Source organism: Microtus ochrogaster, chromosome 8 (genome assembly GCF_000317375.1).
Source record: "Microtus ochrogaster isolate Prairie Vole_2 chromosome 8, MicOch1.0, whole genome shotgun sequence".
In the NCBI taxonomy this organism is placed as follows: domain Eukaryota; kingdom Metazoa; phylum Chordata; class Mammalia; order Rodentia; family Cricetidae; genus Microtus; species Microtus ochrogaster.
This window is the reverse complement of record NC_022015.1, coordinates 42,906,305-42,924,190: the sequence shown is the minus strand read 5'-3', so window position 1 is coordinate 42,924,190 and position 17,886 is coordinate 42,906,305. Positions and strand designations below refer to the sequence as shown.

Below are 17,886 nucleotides of genomic sequence, written 5' to 3'. Positions count from 1 at the left end.
CCTGCCTCTGCCTCCCGAGTGCTGGGATTAAAGGCGTGCGTCACCATCGCCCGGCTGTTTTTATTTTTCAAGACAGGGTTTCTTTGTGTAACCTTGCAGCTTAAGAAAGAAAAACAAAACAAAACAACAACAACAATAACAAACAGGGTCCCACTATGTAGCCCTGACTGGCATGGAACTCAGTGTAATCAGGCTGGCCTCTGCTTCAGAAGTGCTGGAATTATTAAAGTCACAGACGCCATATTAGCTTCACATCCTTGAGTGGATGCCATGCTGTTCCAGCTAGCTTACCTGTTCACTTGGGCCAGGAATACAAGCTTTACGGAGGAGCTATGGCTCACACGGTAAGTTCAAGATGGGATCGTTCCTGACGCCTGCTGCACACACATAATTTGGACTCTAATTTTATATCGGAGATTGAATCTAGAGCCTCATACATAGGAGGCAAGTACTCCATCAACGGGGATTTACCCCTAACCCTCCTTTTTCTCTTTTGGAGGATATCGGGTCTGGCTATGTGGCCCAAGCTGGTCTCAGTTTTGGAATTCATCTTCTTACCTTTTCCTCCTAGTGCTGAAATTACAAGTATGTGTCACAGTGACTAGAGCCAACATCTAGATTTTCTTTTCAGCCTCCGTTTGCTTCAGAACCTTTCTCTTAAATCTCTGTTGCTCAATCCTGCTCTCCACATCTTTCTCAGGCCATCAGACATTTCCTGCTTCTTCTCTAGCTCTCATACTCACCCGATCGCGTCCACTCTTAGCCAGTGAGACATTGGCAACAGGGAAGGAGCAGAGTGAAGCGGTGGAGGAATCACAGTCTGTCCTAGACAAGAAGGGACGAATGACAGTTAGTGCTGTTCCACAGCCTGCTCTGCCTGCTTGCCCCCATACCTGGTCTCTAGGGCTCCCTCCTGTCATCCACCCCCTTTCTCCATTACAGAGAAGTGGACAACCGTGGCCATGAGATTCAAGATACTAAAATAAGGCTTTCATTCTCTTCCCACTACTTCAGTTTATGTCCCTATTAGAAGAGAACCTCTAGGTAGGAACCAAAGGACACTCAGGTGTTCTTACAGGATCCCTTAAAAAGCTTGGGGCATGTGGATTTCAGGGTCCCACCCCTACAGATTCTGATTCAAGCAGTTCCGATCTGGGGTCTAATTAGAAAAAAAGAAAACATTCCTCCAAAAGTATCTATGGATATATCTTAAGAAAAATTATAGGCAAAATTGCATATGGTACATGGGTGCACAGCTCATACCTGGTATCTCCTGTCTGTATAAGAATCAGGTTCCCTAAATGGCTAAGAAGATCTACCTTGAAAATGACAGCATATGACTAGAGGTCAGGGAGAGGGAAGAAAGATTTAAAATTGATGGTATTAAAACTGCTTTCTGTGTCTGCTGATTGCCTGGTCTTACAGCATTGTTGGGACAGAGAACTGGGCGGCATGAGTGAAATGGAAATGAATGAGGACTCAGTTATTTGGGTTACTGTGCAGTGCAGACCATTGCGGGTAAGTGGCAGTAAACTAAAAGGCAAAGGAGGAATTTCCTAATGCCGCCTACGCTAAAAGCCAGGGTAATTCTTAGATGCATAAGGGGTTGAGTTGGCTCAAAACTCTATAGTGGCTTAAAAGGTTTTATGCAACCTAAACAGAGCGGACTTTAGTTACCTGAATCTAAAAGTAAATTTTATTTTCTTTTTCTAGTTTTTTTTTTTTTTTTAACTTCTTTGAAACAAGGTCTCAACCTGTAGCCCAGGCTGGCCTAGAACTCAGGGTAATTCTCCCAATTCAGCCTCCCAAGTGCTGGAATTACAGATGTGACCAGGCTATTTTTCTAGGTTTTTCATCAGAATTCAGCAGCACAGGCAGACCTGGAACCCTAGAGCCCTAGTGGCCTAGACCTGCTGCAGCCTTGGCCTGTGAGCGAGAAGTCTTGTTAGCGCACTGGGATAAGATTTCATCCTCTGTCAATAATGGGATTCGACAGAGGACGCACCAGGAGTCCTTGGGGTCATTTCAATTTAAGATTCTTCTACTTTAGCCGGGCGGTGGTGGTGCACGCCTTTAATCCCAGCACTCGGGAGGCAGAGGCAGGCGGATCTCTGTGAGTTCGAGACCAGCCTGGTCTACAGAGCTAGTTCCAGGACAACCAGGGAAACACAGAGAAACCCCGTCTCAGAGAAGATTCTTCTACTTTAGCGGAACAGTGTCCTCACCGGTAGTGGAAATGCACGGGACTCAGGTGGCTGACAGTCGGCATGTAGGAGTAGTAGAAAGAGCCATAGAGGAACACAGACACCCAAAGCAAGAGGAGGACGGTGCAGAAGAGCACCCCAAACTGCAGCAACAGCCTGCGGGCACGGCCTGCCAAGACATGGCCTACTTCCTGGGCCCACAGTAAGGCAGGTACTGGTGGGTCATTGACCATGATGGGGACAGCAGAGGATCTGCCCCCAGCTTCAGGCTTTGAGCTCCTGGCTGGTCTTCCACAGGGACGATACCCTTGGCCATGGGATAGGGCAGCTGGAGGTTCCTGGAGAAAGAAGAGGGAAAAAATAGTTTTTTCCCCCCTCAGGGAGCTGGGAGCAAAAAAGTCAAGCTTATTAAACTGGCTTTGAGGAAGCAGATAGCGTGATAAAGCAAAGTCATTGTTTCCCATGCACTTCTCTTCCAATTACTCCTTCACCGAGTTTCCTTCCAGCGCTGCCAGTGGAGCCTTTCCTTCAGTCACCGGAGCCGGGGGAAACCTCCTTTGATACCTTCACAGCGTTGTTCCATACATAGGACCAGGCCCTTAAACCTCCCTCAAAGCACAGATGACATGGATCCACAATGCGCAAGGAGAGGATGAGTGATTTGCCTAAGGTCGCACAACCTCCCGAGTTTCTCCCCTCCTCCCGGACCTGTGATCGCTCACTAAGCGATCACACAGCCCTGTAGCCCACCTGCGGAGTGACGCTGAGGCGCCCACCCCTGCGGTGACGCGGTAGACACCAGCCTGTCACCGCAGCCTCCCGCTGCCCAAGCAACTTAGAGAAGGGAGTTCCGGCTGCCGAGAGAGCCCGGCCCCTTCAGGCAGTCGCCAGTTAAGCGCAGGGGAAGGGCTCGTGCAGGGGCGGGGCCCTAGCGCAGGGGGCAGGGCCAGTGAGATGCCTTGCTCCTGTTTTGTGCTTCCCACTGTCCCTGCCAGAGGATCTTTATAGGCCAGTTCAGCAATGCACTTCCCCATCTAGATCCCACTATAATCCCGGAGGCAGGCTGAGACTCAGCAACATCCCTTTGGTTCTCCCATCGAGGCCGCAATCAAGACCCTCTTCCGAAACCTTTAACACCAGCCTTTTCACCCCAAAAGACAGGATCTGGGTGCAGGCAGGGTGAGTGGAGTGGTGGTGAAATGGGTGCTGTTTTTATTCAGCAGAGCTGCTTGAGCCTGGAGGCGCCCAAAGGGAGTGTGTGTGTGTGGTGGGGGGCTCATTTGCCCCGAGAACCTTGCACCCTGCCAGAACCCGAATCTTGTGAGTTGCGCAGATGGCTTGTGTCCGCTAGTCAAGCGTAGCAGCATTTTCAGCCCTTCTCCAGTTTTTATGCTGCGTGATCGACCTTCAGTGACCCACGTGATGCAGTCAACCTCAGAATCCCTACAAAACACGAGACTAGGTCTCTGAAGGTGGCATCTTCTGGACAATGTCCTCCAGGAGGCAAGGCCAGTGCACATCTTTTTGAATAGTAACAATCTACTCCAATTACCTGAAAAATTCGAATCAAGTTGCTATCTCCCCAACTCTGCCACTTGCCACCGCTTCTTCCCACTCCAAGAAGCCCACCTGTGTTCATAATAGTCACACTGGTTCCCGTATCTCCCTTACCTCCTCTTTATCTGATCCTTTTTTGATCTGGTCTCTGCATGTCTCTTTTCCCCCAGCTTCTCTTCTTTGCTGTATCATATCTTTAGATATCTTCCTGATGGTTACCTCTGCTGCCCTGGATCGCCCCACTCAAGTCACTTGTGCTAGAATGTGGTGACCTAGAAGATGATCACTTGTAGAGCGTCACATTTTCCTGGATCTGCAGAATGGAGGGCCACTGTGAAAGAAACGAAGATTCAGGTGCTGAGTGCTGTGTCAGGGTTGTGGGGGGAGCAGTCCAGCTGATGTCAGACTTTCAAATGAGCAGGGTCTCCCGCAGCGGGTACAGACTCTATTGCAGGGGCTGTCACAGGCCCAGACCACCCCATTTAAGAGGGGAGCCTGCTTCCGCTTCAGGTCCATTAGGGAGGGCTCTAGTTCAGACTAAAGACTTCTCCAATGGGCAGGGGCAGGTAGTGAGACAGTAACAGTGGGGGTGTGTACATGGGATGCAAGTAGCAGTCAGATCCCCCCACTGGCCAGGCAGTTGGTACGCTCCAGAATCTGAGCAGCTCCTTCTAGCATCCTTCATCCTTCAGGTACCAGCCATCTGGACAGTGCTTGAGCTGCAGAACCTGAGACCACCCCTCCAAGGACCTCCAGTCTGAGCATCTCTAGTGACCTTCTCTGCATTAGCTGACACTGCTACAGTTATTTTTAGCTGCAAGTTCCTGCAGGGTGGGGCACCTATCTGAATCAGAGCTTGGTGCCCCCTCCCCACGGACGCTACATCCCAGGCTGCCACCACCGCCTGTCATTTCAGGTGAGTAGAGAGCAGCCTGTTTCTCTCTCAGTAGGGCTTAAGGGGACAGGTGGCCGAAGTGATTTCATCAGGGTGGGGCTCGTTATGACTGAGGCTTTCATTCCTGATAACGCATTGGCTCAAAGACTGGGAATCCTTAAAACATTTGTATAGTTTGGTGACGAGGACCCAAGGATTTGGAGAGCACTTCATCTTTTCTCCATTCTCCCCACTGAGAAAAAGAGATGGGATGGCCACTGAGAGTGGAGATCATATGGGTACAAAATACTGGCCCAATCCCGGCCGTGCGGTTGTTGAAGAGCTGAGTGTTTTAGCTGAGAGTACTGAGTTGTCTGTCTTTCCTCCAGGATGAAAGGGGAGACCCCTGTGAACAGCACTATGAGTATTGGCCAAGCACGCAAGATGGTGGAACAGCTTAAGATTGAGGCCAGTTTGTGCCGAATAAAGGTGGGTGCGACCCTGGCTCCCATTAGTTCTTCAGGCCTCAGCTGTAGGTTTTATAAACCTTGGAAAAAAGATGCTTCTTTTCTTGACACCCTGAGGTCAGAGGCTGAGACTGGGCATTGTCAGTATAGCTGTTTCTGAGGACTGTGGGGCTGGGGGATAGGACTGTCTCAAAGGGCATTAGAAACTAAAAGATAGCTATTTGGCGAAGGGAGCTGCGGCCCTTTCAGGAATTCTGGCTAATGTTTCCCCTCGTGGCTGTGCCCCAGGTGTCCAAGGCGGCAGCAGACCTGATGACTTACTGTGATGCCCACGCTTGTGAGGATCCCCTCATCACTCCTGTGCCCACTTCTGAAAACCCATTCCGGGAGAAGAAGTTCTTCTGTGCTCTCCTCTGAAGGGTTCTGTCCCTCTAAACTCATCTCCCCTCTGAGACCCGCCCTTAGATCGTTAAATGTAGCAGCCCGTTTCTACCCATACCTATCATGAGATTCGCTGAAGCACAAGCCCTCCTTACCCATGTCTACCCCCATCTCCTCACCCTTTGAGGCCAACTGCAAACACCTTTTACTCCATCCAGAGGGCCCCCGCTAAATTGCCAGGATCCTGCCTGATTCCCTCTGTGGTCCGTTCAGGCAATGGAGAGGGGGATACCCGGGTGCTTGTTCTCAGTCTCACCTGGAGCTATTGGAAAGGTAAAGGCATTTGAAGAATAAAGTCATCCAGAGCCTCAAAGAATAGCGCCTGTGTTAGCGTTCTTGGGAAAGAGGATCCTTAGTCGATACACTTGCCATATCCCCGGAACAGGGCCAGTCGAGCCAGTTAGACATAAGGGCTGGAGATCGCGGGTGTGAGGCGCGCGAGTGCCCCCAGTGAGGGGTTGTTCAAAAGAGGTGCCCACAAGCTGCGGGGCGTTCACGGGCTCGCCACGACAGCAGTGAGAACTACATAGACTGAGTAGGGTGGGTTTCCGCGGGCACAGAGACAGGAGCCGGGTGGAGGTGCCCTGAGGAACGGAGAGGCGACTCGGGCGTCTCGGCGCTCGGGTTGGCAGCGCCGCAGCCGCTGTCCAAGATGGCGGCTGCCTGTGCGAACCGCACGGATGGGAGCGTCAAGCTGCCGTACAGCACTGCTCTTGAAATGGCGGCCCCCAGCGTTCCCAATATGGAACGATCCCTTACGAAAGCTTCTGGTCTTAAAATGGCTGCCCCTGCCCTCTCGAAGTCAGAGCCGGGCACTGTGTCCCATAGAATCTGGAACTCGACATCCTCTGGAGAGCTCGAGCCCCAGGGGCACTAAAGAAGTCATGGGTACTCTAGTTCACTAGGATTTGGGGTCAAAAAGCACAGTGTGGACTTTGCAAGAGAATCTTTACATCTTTCCAAGTAGAGGTTCTCTCTGAGAGATTATTTGTAATAATACAAATGTGACAGAGTCCATCTTGAAGCGTGGTTCCTTGGTCTCTCTGGGAGCTAAATAAACAATCAGTTTCAGTTTGTTTTCTTGTCTTTTTTAGTTTCTTCCCTGTCTGGAAGAACCAAAAAGGCCCAAAACAAAAAACAAAGCCAAAAACGAAAAAGATCACAGCCTGGCATGGTATGCATACCTTTATCCTGGCTAGATATCACAGGTACCTGGAGTGCCTAGCAAGTTTAGGAGACCCAGAGTACCTTCCAGAAGGTGTTTTGTTTGAAGAGTTCCTCTGACCTCCATTCACAAGAGTATGCCTGTACACATCACCACCACACTTTTCAGTGCTGAAGTTTAATTTCAGTATTTTAGTATCTTTATTTCTTTTCTTTTTTTTTTTTTTTTTTTTGGTTTTTCGAGACAGGGTTTCTCTGTGGTTTTGGAGCCTGTCCTGGAACTAGGCTCTGTAGACCAGGCTGGTCTTGAACTCACAGAGATCCGTCTGCCTCTGCCTCCCGAGTGCTGGGATTAAAGGCGTGCGCCACCATCGCCCGGCTAGTATCTTTATTTCTTGATACCTGTGGTAACTATCCAAGAAGGATCCTTGTTATAATCCCTGCTTGCTCACAATACCCAGTATGCAATGGGTGCTTAATACCTTTCCTACTGTCTTTATCAGTGTTGGGTGAGTACCACGGTAGTAAGAAAATCTTATCAGCTCAGATGTGGCAGATGTAACACTGGCATTAGGATAACGGTCACATCACCTTACCCACTAAAAAACCCAGGTTACTCTCCTCATCCAATTTGATACCTGGTCATATGGGTGAATAGCTGGTTGAGGAGAAAAACTAGGTTAGCAGCCCTACAAACAAGGTGTGAACTATACCCATTAAAAATAGAGTGGGGCTAGAAGAGATGGTTCAGTGGTTATAAGCAGCTGTTCTTGCAGAGAACTGAGGTTCAGTTCTCAGCACCCACATGATTTACAACTGAATTTAATTCGTTAGAGAGGATCCAATAGTCTTCTTGCTCTGCACGCACCAGGCACACACATGGCACATACACATATGTACAAGCAAAACATGCATAAATCTTTTTTTAAAAAGCGGAGGGGTGAACCATTAGGGATTTTTTTGAGAGAGGGTATTACTTGTGATCCTCTTGCCTCCAACTCCCCAGTGCCAAGATTACACACATACCAATATACCCAGCTGTTCTTGGTTTGTTTTTTGAAATAGTATTGCTCTGTAATACAGGCTGATCTGGTATATACTGGCTTTGAGTTCACAGCAATCCTCCTGCCTTGGCCTATCTAGTGTTAGGACAAATGGCAAGTGCTATCATGCCCAGCTATGCTCTAATTATAAGCAGCTCCAACATTAAGTTTAAAATGCCCCAATAATGGGTGCTAAGATGATGGTTCAGTGCTGCGGAATAATCCTTTTGTACATTGTGAAGATTTGGTTTAATAAAAAAGCTGACTGACCAACAGCTGAACAGGATAAAGATAGGCAGAAAAGCCAAATTGAGAACTTTAGGAAGGGCGGAGTCTGGAGTCACAAGCCAGATGCAGAGGAGATGAACATGACATGCTAATAAAGGTACCACCACATGGCAGAGCGTAAATAAGGAATATGGGTTAACTTAAAATGTAAGAGCTAGTTAGTATTAGTAATAAACCTGAGCTTTTGGCAGAGCATTTATAATTAATATAAGCCTCAGTGTGTTTGAGCTGTTGCAGGACAGAAAAATACCTACAGTTAAGTGGGTAGAAGTAGCTGTCATTAAGTCTGATGACAATCCTGAGTTCAATCCTTGGAACCTACATGGTAACAGAGAACTCCCCCAAATCATCTTGATCTTCATAGGTGTATAACATTAACAGGTAAAAAATCAAAAATCCGCCGGGCGGTGGTGGCTCACGCCTTTAATCCCAGCACTCGGGAGGCAGAGGCAGGCGGATCTCTGTGAGTTCGAGACCAGCCTGGTCTACAGAGCTAGTTCCAGGACAGGCTCCAAAACCACAGAGAAACCCCGTCTCGAAAAACCAAAAAAAAAAAAAAAAATCAAAAATCCTAGTGAGCTTGGTATGGTAGCAGCCTAGGCTATAATAGGAAATATACCCTTTTTAAAGATTTATTTATTTATTATGTACACAGTGTTCAGCCTCCATGTCTGCCTGCAAGCCAGAAGAGGGCACCAGATCTCATTACAGATGGCTGTGAGCCACCATGTGGTTGCTGGGAATTGAACTCAGGACCTCCGGAAGAGCAGTCCGTGCTCTTAACCTCTGAGCCATCTCTCCAGCCCCGGAAATATACCCTTTTTAAAAGACCGAAAGAAAAAGGTTCCAGTGACCCACACGAGGCAATGGGTTTGATTGCGGCAGCATGTTAACACTAAGCCCCGTCAGTTCAGTACACTGCAATGCTGTTGCAATGTTTTTTATAACTTCCATTCTTCAAATGCATAGGGAAAATGAAAATTTTTCTTCTTAGGTAATAATTATTTGTACATAAACTTAACGGCTTTCATAAATGGAACCTTTCATTTAACCTCAAATAGACAATTGATCCTTCTACCCTAATGGCTCCAGATGTTAGTATAAGAGGGATAGAGAGATGGCTCAGTGGTTACAAGTACTTGCTCACTTGCTGCTCTTGCAGAGGACCAGGATTCAGTCCCAGCATCCCCGTGGCAGCTAGACCCATGGGTTAATTCCAGTTCCAGAGGCTCCAATGCCCTCTAATAGCCTTGTAAGGCATTGCACACACGTGGTGGGTGGATTTAGATGCAGGCAAAACACTCACACGCATAAAATTTCAAATAATGTTTCTCTAAGCAAACACTAGGTAGACAAATCCATGCATAGATGGTTCCCATTATAGAAAAGGGCACAGCAGCCATGCAAAGAAGCTATCCTTGGTTGTATCGAGTACAGCTTGGTAACTAAGCACGAAAACGAAGGGACTGATGAGATGGCTCGGCACTTCATCTAAGTGTGACAATCTGGGTTTGATCCTTGAAAGCTGCATAAAGGTAGGTAAAGACTTCACAAAGTTGTTCTCCGACCTCCACGTGACCTCCCCTCCCCATCTGCATGAACACTTGATTCCCTGTGCACTTTTGTGCATACACCAAAATTTAAAATAGGTGAATAAGCCGGGGGTGGTGACAAACACGTATAACCAAAGCATTTTGGGATTTAAGGCAGGATGATCAAGCCTGGGCTACAATGAGATTCTATCTCAAAATAAACATTAAAAAAATACATTATTAAACACCCCCAGGATCACTCCAGTCAGTGCAGCCACAGGTGATATTCAATCCAAATGGTCATTTATTCTAAAACTGGAACTACTGTGCCTACATTTGTTGCCAGAATGATGTAATGAGAAGAGGGAAGAGTTACAGATGTAAACAATGACACAGTTACATTTTTTTTTTAAAATGGTAAAACCCTTTTTTTCTTTTTTTACTGGCCACTTCCAAGAATGCTTTACAGGTTGTGCAAAAACATTTACAGGCTCCATGTGGTGTTTGTTTTTCTCACAAGCTTTTCCATCTACAACTACAACAGAAGTCTGATAAAACACTAAACAAGTCTTCTAAGGGAAACAAAGCCAGGTTCCCTCCTGTTACCATAATCCACCCCCCCCATAACATTTCTTTTCATAATAAAAACACAAGACAGAAACAAAATGCAGACATTCACTTTGATGCAAGAGACCTCCTGGACAGACCCAACAAGGATGTGGCAGCTTTATTCTCCATTCAGTTAGAAAAACAGCTTTTTAAAAAGAAGACTTTTCTATTATCAAATTAATAATAAGTATACTCTCTAACCCGTTGCTCCAAACTTCAGTGTTAAGTTTATGCCCCCATCTGTGGGGTCCAACCATCCACAATCCATGTCACAGACTACTATAAAAGTGTTATTTGTTGGAGGACTGAACATCTGAACGGTCAGCTTCTGCCTCTGGAAACTAAGTTTTCTTTTATAACATAATCTTTTCCTAAGGGGATTTCTTTGGGCTCCAGTTTTTACCTTTTTGCCCTGACATTATAAACAAAGCTTTCTCAAATTCCCTTAATGATGCCAGTGAGTTACAAAGATACATGCAGTCATTCCACCCACTGTAACACACAAATCCATTTGTGGCACCATAAGGGACAGGTGCGATAGAAAAGACACAACATAAGCAAGCTATCTCCTTCCAGGACTGAAATGACCTTTGGAAAGAGGTCCTTGAATAGAAGGTTGAGTCCTAACAGACCAGAGAGTCAGAATAAGGGTCTGAACACCCAGAGAACTGCACAGAAAGGACATCAGGACAGGGAAGATCCAAATCTCAGCACAAGTTTAAACAAAAGAACTAAATGCTCAGGTGAGGAAGTGGATGTGAAATATGTTCTAGTAGCACAGCCCAGAGGTTTCTCTCACCAGGAAGTACTGTAGGATGCTGCTGCTGAGTAAGCTTTAGCTAAGCAGGATGATTTAAATTGAAGCTCAGTATTAAAAGAGCATTGCCACATATCCTGCCCATATTCTTGAACCCAGCAACCTGTAGTTGTTCTGTCAAGAAATGGGAGGGTGTTGGTAAAGTTACAAATTTAATGATCCCAAATGAAGTCTCTCGATGAAAGGCCTCTCTGGGGCTCACAAGGAAACACCCCAGAAGGAATCCTGTTTCAGTTAAGTTGGGAAAAGGTGCTCCCCTGCAGGCACCCACACACACATTCACACAGTCTTCCCAAGTTTCTGCAGCCCTACTGAGCTGCCCCCCCTTTTGTACTCATTCTCATCTGTGTATCAAAACAAAAACAAAAACAAAAACAGCAGCAGGGCAGCGTCCCCCACTGTATAAAATACTTGCTATTCTCAGCACCTGGGCCTGACAGCCCACACCACAGATTTACCTATATATATATCCTGACGCAGTGAACATCGTCTTGCTGCGTTTCTGTGAGCGGACACCCTGAGAATCATTCCTTTCCTCACACTAAAAGAGGCCGGCAATCTTAGCAAATGATCTAGAGATCTCGTGCCTCTATCAACTGAGAAGACAAAGAGTCTAGGGCCTGGCAAATCACCATCTTTAGACTGAGGGCTATGTTCCCACTCTCCTCCAGACTTTATGGGAATTCATTGTATAAAACACTGGATGGGGGAAAAAACTATTCTGATCTGTAGTCCCCAACAGTCCCCATGGCCTGGGAATCCTATATAATAGAACCACCCAACTAGCAGTCTCTGTGCCTTAGACAGACAGCACAAAGGCACAACAAAGTGGACAGTGGGACATTTGGGCCTCCCAGCCTAACAGATCAGATATCCCAAGAGAGAAGCGTCGGTAATGAAAATACAAATGGTTAACTGGTGCAAGTGACTGATAGAGCCAATCATTTATTTTCACTGCCCTGGTCACAGGCGCTCCCTCCCTCTGCCCCAACCCTGCCTGCTATGCAGAGTTCCCTCAAGGTGTTCCCTTCTCCCCACACCACTCTCCCTTGCTGGGCTACTATTCCAGTTGCCTTAGAGTGCTGGAGGGGGTCATTTTTAGTTCTTTTCCTATCCAGCTGCAGGGTACAGAACAGGCAGCCCTAAGTGCTGCTTTCTGTGCAAATGTTTTTTGATTACAAATAACCTAACTAGGTTTGAAATGTTTTATAGAATAAGACAATATTCTTTTCAACAAACTTTAAAAAAAAATGTACAGTTTTGTTTTGCTTCCACTTCCCCCCTCCCCCACCCCTGCTTGCATACCCTCCCCCCATCCACCCCTCCCCGGCAGCTCAGCCCCACCCCAACAGCCCCTGTTTTCCTTGGTTGTGTTTTGGGGGATGCTTGGCATCCCCAGAGCCTCAGCTTCATGGCTGACAGGTGAAAACAGCAGGGGCTTCACCGATACCCTTGGTAACCGTAGTAGTTCCTGTAGTATCGGTCTCTGTCCTGTTGGTGGTGGTAGTAGTAATTCTGCCACTAGAAGAGAGGGAAACCCCATCACTTAGAGCCAGAGCTGGCTGAGGATGAAGAGGCATGATATTCATCCAGCTGGTCCTTTCCCCTTCACCCTCAATCTATGCCAAGATAATACTCACATCCCGGTTGTATTGTCTGTAATAGTCTCTGTATCTGTTGTACTCATAATCTTGTCTGTAGAATCGATCATAGTCACCCCTGTATCGATCATAGAAATTACGATAGCCCTGAGGAAGGAGAAAGAAGAGTGGTGATGATATATGGGTCTCCAGAAGCACAACCCACAGTTACCCATTATTGAACAAGACATTATTTCATCTTGATACTATAAAAGCAGGGTAAATTTTTTCCCCATGTTAAATTCTTCCAGATGAACATATTAAGTGGGCAAAACCCTAAAGACCTAAGAAAACAGCCCAAACCCCTCTGCTCCCCCAAGTCAATAGGAATGGCTTCACAGCCCAGAGGGAGGAGCAGAAGGAGAGCTGCACTCACCCCTCTGTTTCCAGACTGCCCCCAGTACTGCTGCCCGTAGGCCCGGTTGTCGTAGCCTCGGCGCTGCCCGCCCACTGGAAGAGAAATGGAGAGGGCGCTCAGACAGCTGGCATGGGGTCCTGGCTCCACATCTGAGTGGAAATCAAAAAGTTGGAGCCCAAGGCAATTCTATGGGAGGAGGAGGCTTGCTCTGGCCAGGCTCACACAATGTTAAGTAAAGCACCAGCCAGGATCTTTTTATTAAAAGAGTCTGAGAGGGGAGGGCAGAAGAATAGACACAAGATAACAAAGCCACCCTGCTTTTGAAGCTCCCCAACCCTACAAAATATTTTAGATGACAAAAGGATGTATGGCAGAGTTACAGACATGAATAAAAACTGCCATTCACCAATCAGAGTCTCAGCCCAAAAAGGGATCTGAGGTATCATGTAACCTATACCCTTCACTTACTGCACACAAAGAAAACAAAATCTAGTCTAGTGGTGGTGCACGCCTTTAATCCCAGCACTCAGGAGGCAGAGGCAGGCGGATTTCTGAGTTCAAGGCCAGCCTGATCTACAAGAGCTAGTTCCAGGAAAGGTTCTAAAGCTACAGAAAAACCCTGTCTCAAAAAACCTATCCTTCCACCACAAAACAAAACAAAACAATCTACACAATACTCAAGGCTAGAACTGTTGTTATTCCTGGTGTCTGAGAAATATTTAACACTAACTACCTGTTGATTTACATACAATTGTATACTCATACACACTTTTTTTTTGCCCTTTTTTTCGAGACAGCATTTCTCTGTTGCTTTGAAGCCTACCCTAGTACTAGCTCTTGTAGACCAGGCTGGCTTCGAACTCAGAGATCCGTCTGTCTCTGCCTTCTGAGTGCAGGATTAAAGGCATGCACCATCACCGCCTGGCTTAAATACACCCTGGGGATTTAGCTGGCAAACTAGACATTCAGAGGAAAAATTAATTCCACTAATAACTAACTTGCTTTGTAACACTTTAAAAGGATGGAAGAAATACTTTTTTGTCTGTGCAATTGGGCTGATTTCATAAAACACCAAGAAATCTTAAGGGGAGAATTAGCTGTCACTGCACACATCCTAAGACTGCAGTGAAGTCTGGAACCCACTTGCTCACACAGAAGCTAGACAGATGATGAAGCACAGGACTGTGTTTCAAGGAAACATTTTTTTTTTGCCCCACAAAACTCCCTTCTGGTTGAAGGATTATGGGGAATGCATAGGAAGCAAGTGCTAAAGACAAGAAGAAATAAGCTTCATTAGGAAAGTTGCTCCTTGTGGGCGGCCAAGTCTCCAGGACTCACCATAGCCTTGGCCTCTGCTTCGGTTCTGCCGGTTTCTCTTGTTGCGATTGTTCCTGCGGTTTGTCCGCTTCTCAGAGGGGGGCAGCAGCTTCCTTGCTTCCTCCTTGTATTTAGTAACAATGGGTTGGGCTTCTTCTTTTTCCAGCTCCCCATATGTCACCTCATCCATATAATCGCATTTCTCAGGTAGAGAGAAGTTGGCTATAAGAATAAGAGAGAAGCTTGTGGGCCTAGAAAGTATAGACAAGGTAAGAATGCATGAAAATCTACTACAGGAAGTATACTTTAGTTTTTGGTGGCTCTGAGGATCAAATCCAGGGTTTTGCAAATGTTAATCAAGTGTTCTGTCACTGAGCTATATATCCAAGGGTTTTTATTTTGATTGCTTTGTTTTTCCCATTTTTTGAGACTTTCTCTGTCCCACTAGCCAGCCCCCAAATCACAACACAGAGACTTATTACTAATTATGAACTTTGGCTGATAGCTTAGGCTTGTTTTTTAGCTGCACTTTTAACTTAAATTACTCCATTTCTATCAATGATCTATATGCTGCCACATGCTTATTTATTTACCTCATCTACATACTGTCTACACTGCTTTCCTCCTTCTGTTGTCTCTTCAGACTTCACATTTCCATAGGATCCAAATTAACTTCTGCATAACCTCGGGGGTATCTATCAGATATCTGGTGGTCATTCTCATATGATAACTGGATAAATTAAGGTGTTTTTTTTTAAATAACCTTAGGCCACTCCTCTTCAATTTCATAATGCAATGGTATGATAGGTTCTGCTTTAGTTCTATAGCCCAGGCTAACCTCAAGTACCTTAGGCTCTTGAGTGCTGGAATTACAGTTGAGTCAACACTCAGTTTGTTATTTATTGAGGCAGGAGCTCTCTACAGAGCCCTGGTTGTCCTGGAACTCACTATGTAGACCAGACTGGCTTTGAACTCGGAGATCTAACTGTCTCTGATGGGACCATGCCCAGTTTTGTTCTTAATAGTATATGTCTAAGTGAGTATGTGTTAGTGCAAGAAGGCTAGTGTAGGATGTCAGGTATTCTCTACCATACTTTACTCCTTTGTAGACATGGTCCCTCTCAAAATCTAGAGACTCACCATCCTGTTGCCACCCTGCTCAGTGGTGAGATTTGGGAGTATACAGAATACCTTACTTGTTATGTGGGTGCTGGGATCAAAACTTCAGGCTTCATGCTATGCAGCTAAGTCTTGAAGGACTGCATCATCTAGCTCTTGTTGGTTTTTTTACATATAGGGTCTCATGTATCCCAAGCTGGTCTGAATCTTCCTGCCTCTTGGCTTCTGAAAACTGGGATTACAATTATAGTTGTTGCTACTGCACTTAGCTTCTCTTTTTATTTTACTTTTTTCTCCTTTGAGATTGTTTTGTTATAAAGCTCAGACTGGACTTCAGCTTGCTATAGTCTGTGCAAGTTTCAAACTGAAGATCTTGCATTACTGTCCCAAGTGGTAGAATATAGGTCTGAACACAACAGCAAGACAAGCCTAATACTTTCAAAGTTTAACTTAAATTTAAATGTACTAGGCTCATACCAACTCATCCTTAGATAACCAAACTAACTTCTTTTTTGAGACATGGTCTCATGTAGCACAGGCAGACCTGGAACTCCCTTATATAGTTGAGGATGACCTTGATTTTCTTGCTTCCAATCTCTTTTTTTGGGGGGAGGGCCCTCAAGATACAGTTTCTCTATATAACAGCCCTAGTTGCCCTGGAACTAGCTCTGTAGACCAGGATGGCCTTCAACTCACAGAGATCTACCTGACTCTGCCTCTGGAGTGCTGGAATTTAAAGGTGTGCACCACCACCACCTGGCTGCTTCCAATCTCTTAAAATCTGAGATTAGAGTCAAGTGCCACCATGGCTTTCTTCTTTTTAAAGATGGTGTCTGTCTATATATTCCAGAATGACCTAGAACTCAAAGCAATCTTCTTGCTTTAGTCTTCTGAGTGCAAGACTTGTGGTACATACCTAAGGCAAATCTTTTCCCTAAATTGAATAGTATATGAAGACAAAGGGCTTTATGCCAGATAGGTTTACAAATTCTTTTTTTTTATATTTATTTGTTTATTTATTTATTATGCATACAATATTCTGTCTGTGTGCATGCCTGAAGAGGGCACCAGACCTCATTACAGATGGTTGTTAGCTACCATGTGGTTGCTGGGAATTGAACTCAGGACATTTGGAAGTCGAGACAATGCTCTTAACCACTGAGCCATCTCTCCAGCCCAGGTTTACAAATTCTTAAGCGATCCAAAATACATCAAGACAGAAGGAATACAGGCTAACCCCGTAACTGAACACGTTTTGGTGTTGCTTAGATTAAAAACTTGGTCTCAGGAATTGGAAAGCTAATCCAGTAGTTAAAAGCATTTCGCTGCCCGTTGCAGAGGTCCTGGATTCAGTTCCCAGCACCCACAGAGGTACTCACAACTGTCTTGTCTCTAACTGTAGTAGTTCAGTTTTGACCTCCAAGGGCACCATTCATATATAGGCAAAACATTCACAGAAATAAAACAAATAAACCTTAAAAAAAAAGAACTTGGTCTCATTATGCAACCTGCCTAGTCTGTAACTTGTTTAGACCAATCTGGTCACAAATTCAGAGACCCACCTGTATCTGATGTGCTGGGATTAAAGGCATGTATCACCATGCCTGGTCAAGAAGTAACATTTTCAGAACTTCAAGATGGGACTGAGGGTATAGGTGAGGGGCACTGCACTTGCCTAACACGTAGAAAGGCCCTGGGTTTCAATTCCCAGTAGACCCTAACACATACGCACACTCACGTGCGCACGCTAAAAGCATCATCTCTAATAACACACACGCACTGACAGCAAGGTCGGTCACTGAACAGTTAGTTATACATGATAGCCAGACACATCTATCATTCTATGAACATCAAGTTCATAGACTGTGTCCCAGTGAGTTTTACTTCAATTATGATTCTCAGATGAATCCAGTTATCCCTATTTTACAAAACAGCATCAAATTCCTCCAAGTGCCTGAGTATTTGCTATGGGCTTGCATAATTCATTCTGTATAAATTCAGACACTACAGCCCACAGATGTGAGAAGTAATTCCCACAACCAGGGGTTATGGAGAGTTTCCAGAGCCAGCAGCAGAGAGGGTGAGTGGGAAGCCATGAGTGAAAGGAAACATGATGAAGAATATGATCTGAGGGAACACCATAAAACAAGACCAATCAACATAGCTAACACTGCCTTGAGATGACTGTATACTTAAGGCAAATAACAAATCAAAAAATAAGCAAAAAGGAAAACAAAACATTAAACTATTATTGTAACAGAAATCAACATATGGTAGAGACAATTTTCTACAATTACTGTGCTTTCATTTAAATGTTAACAATCATTCTTGCCATTTTTGTGGAATATAAATATTAATTTAAAGCCGGGCGGTGGTGGCGCACGCCTTTAATCCCAGCACTCGGGAGGCAGAGGCAGGCGGATCTCTGTGAGTTCGAGACCACCCTGGTCTACAAG

At 45.7% G+C, this 17,886-nt stretch overlaps 3 protein-coding genes across 4 annotated transcripts in view; 1 reads left to right on the top strand and 2 right to left on the bottom strand.

Annotated features, from left to right (window-relative positions):
* Positions 1–4,280, bottom strand: part of Bscl2 (BSCL2, seipin lipid droplet biogenesis associated) — a 10,789-nt gene extending 6,509 nt beyond the window's left edge. The window contains exons 1-3 of one of the 2 annotated variants that reach the window (XM_026781386.1): positions 3,876–4,280; positions 2,226–2,542; positions 744–825 (exon numbers count right to left, since the gene is read on the bottom strand). In XM_026781386.1, the coding sequence (XP_026637187.1) occupies positions 744–825; positions 2,226–2,542; positions 3,876–3,953 (477 nt within the window). In that variant the 5' untranslated portion in view covers positions 3,954–4,280. Of the gene's footprint in view, positions 1–743; positions 826–2,225; positions 2,543–2,954; positions 3,058–3,875 lie in introns of those variants that run through there. The other variant, XM_005351910.3, reaches the window with a different exon arrangement.
* A 147-nt stretch (positions 4,281–4,427) lies between these two features.
* Positions 4,428–5,859, top strand: Gng3 (G protein subunit gamma 3). Its single transcript, XM_013347945.2, has 3 exons — positions 4,428–4,677; positions 5,025–5,124; positions 5,391–5,859. The coding sequence occupies exons 2-3, from the start codon at positions 5,026–5,028 to the stop codon at positions 5,517–5,519; spliced, it is 228 nt and encodes a 75-aa protein (XP_013203399.1). The 5' UTR covers positions 4,428–4,677; position 5,025; the 3' UTR covers positions 5,520–5,859.
* Positions 5,860–12,322: 6,463 nt separating this feature from the next.
* Positions 12,323–17,886, bottom strand: part of Hnrnpul2 (heterogeneous nuclear ribonucleoprotein U like 2) — a 14,220-nt gene continuing 8,656 nt past the window's right edge. The window contains exons 9-12 of the mRNA XM_005351984.3: positions 14,333–14,533; positions 13,013–13,086; positions 12,637–12,744; positions 12,323–12,517 (exon numbers count right to left, since the gene is read on the bottom strand). Coding sequence (XP_005352041.1) covers positions 12,437–12,517; positions 12,637–12,744; positions 13,013–13,086; positions 14,333–14,533 — 464 coding nt within the window. The 3' untranslated portion in view covers positions 12,323–12,436. The remainder of the gene's footprint in view (positions 12,518–12,636; positions 12,745–13,012; positions 13,087–14,332; positions 14,534–17,886) is intronic.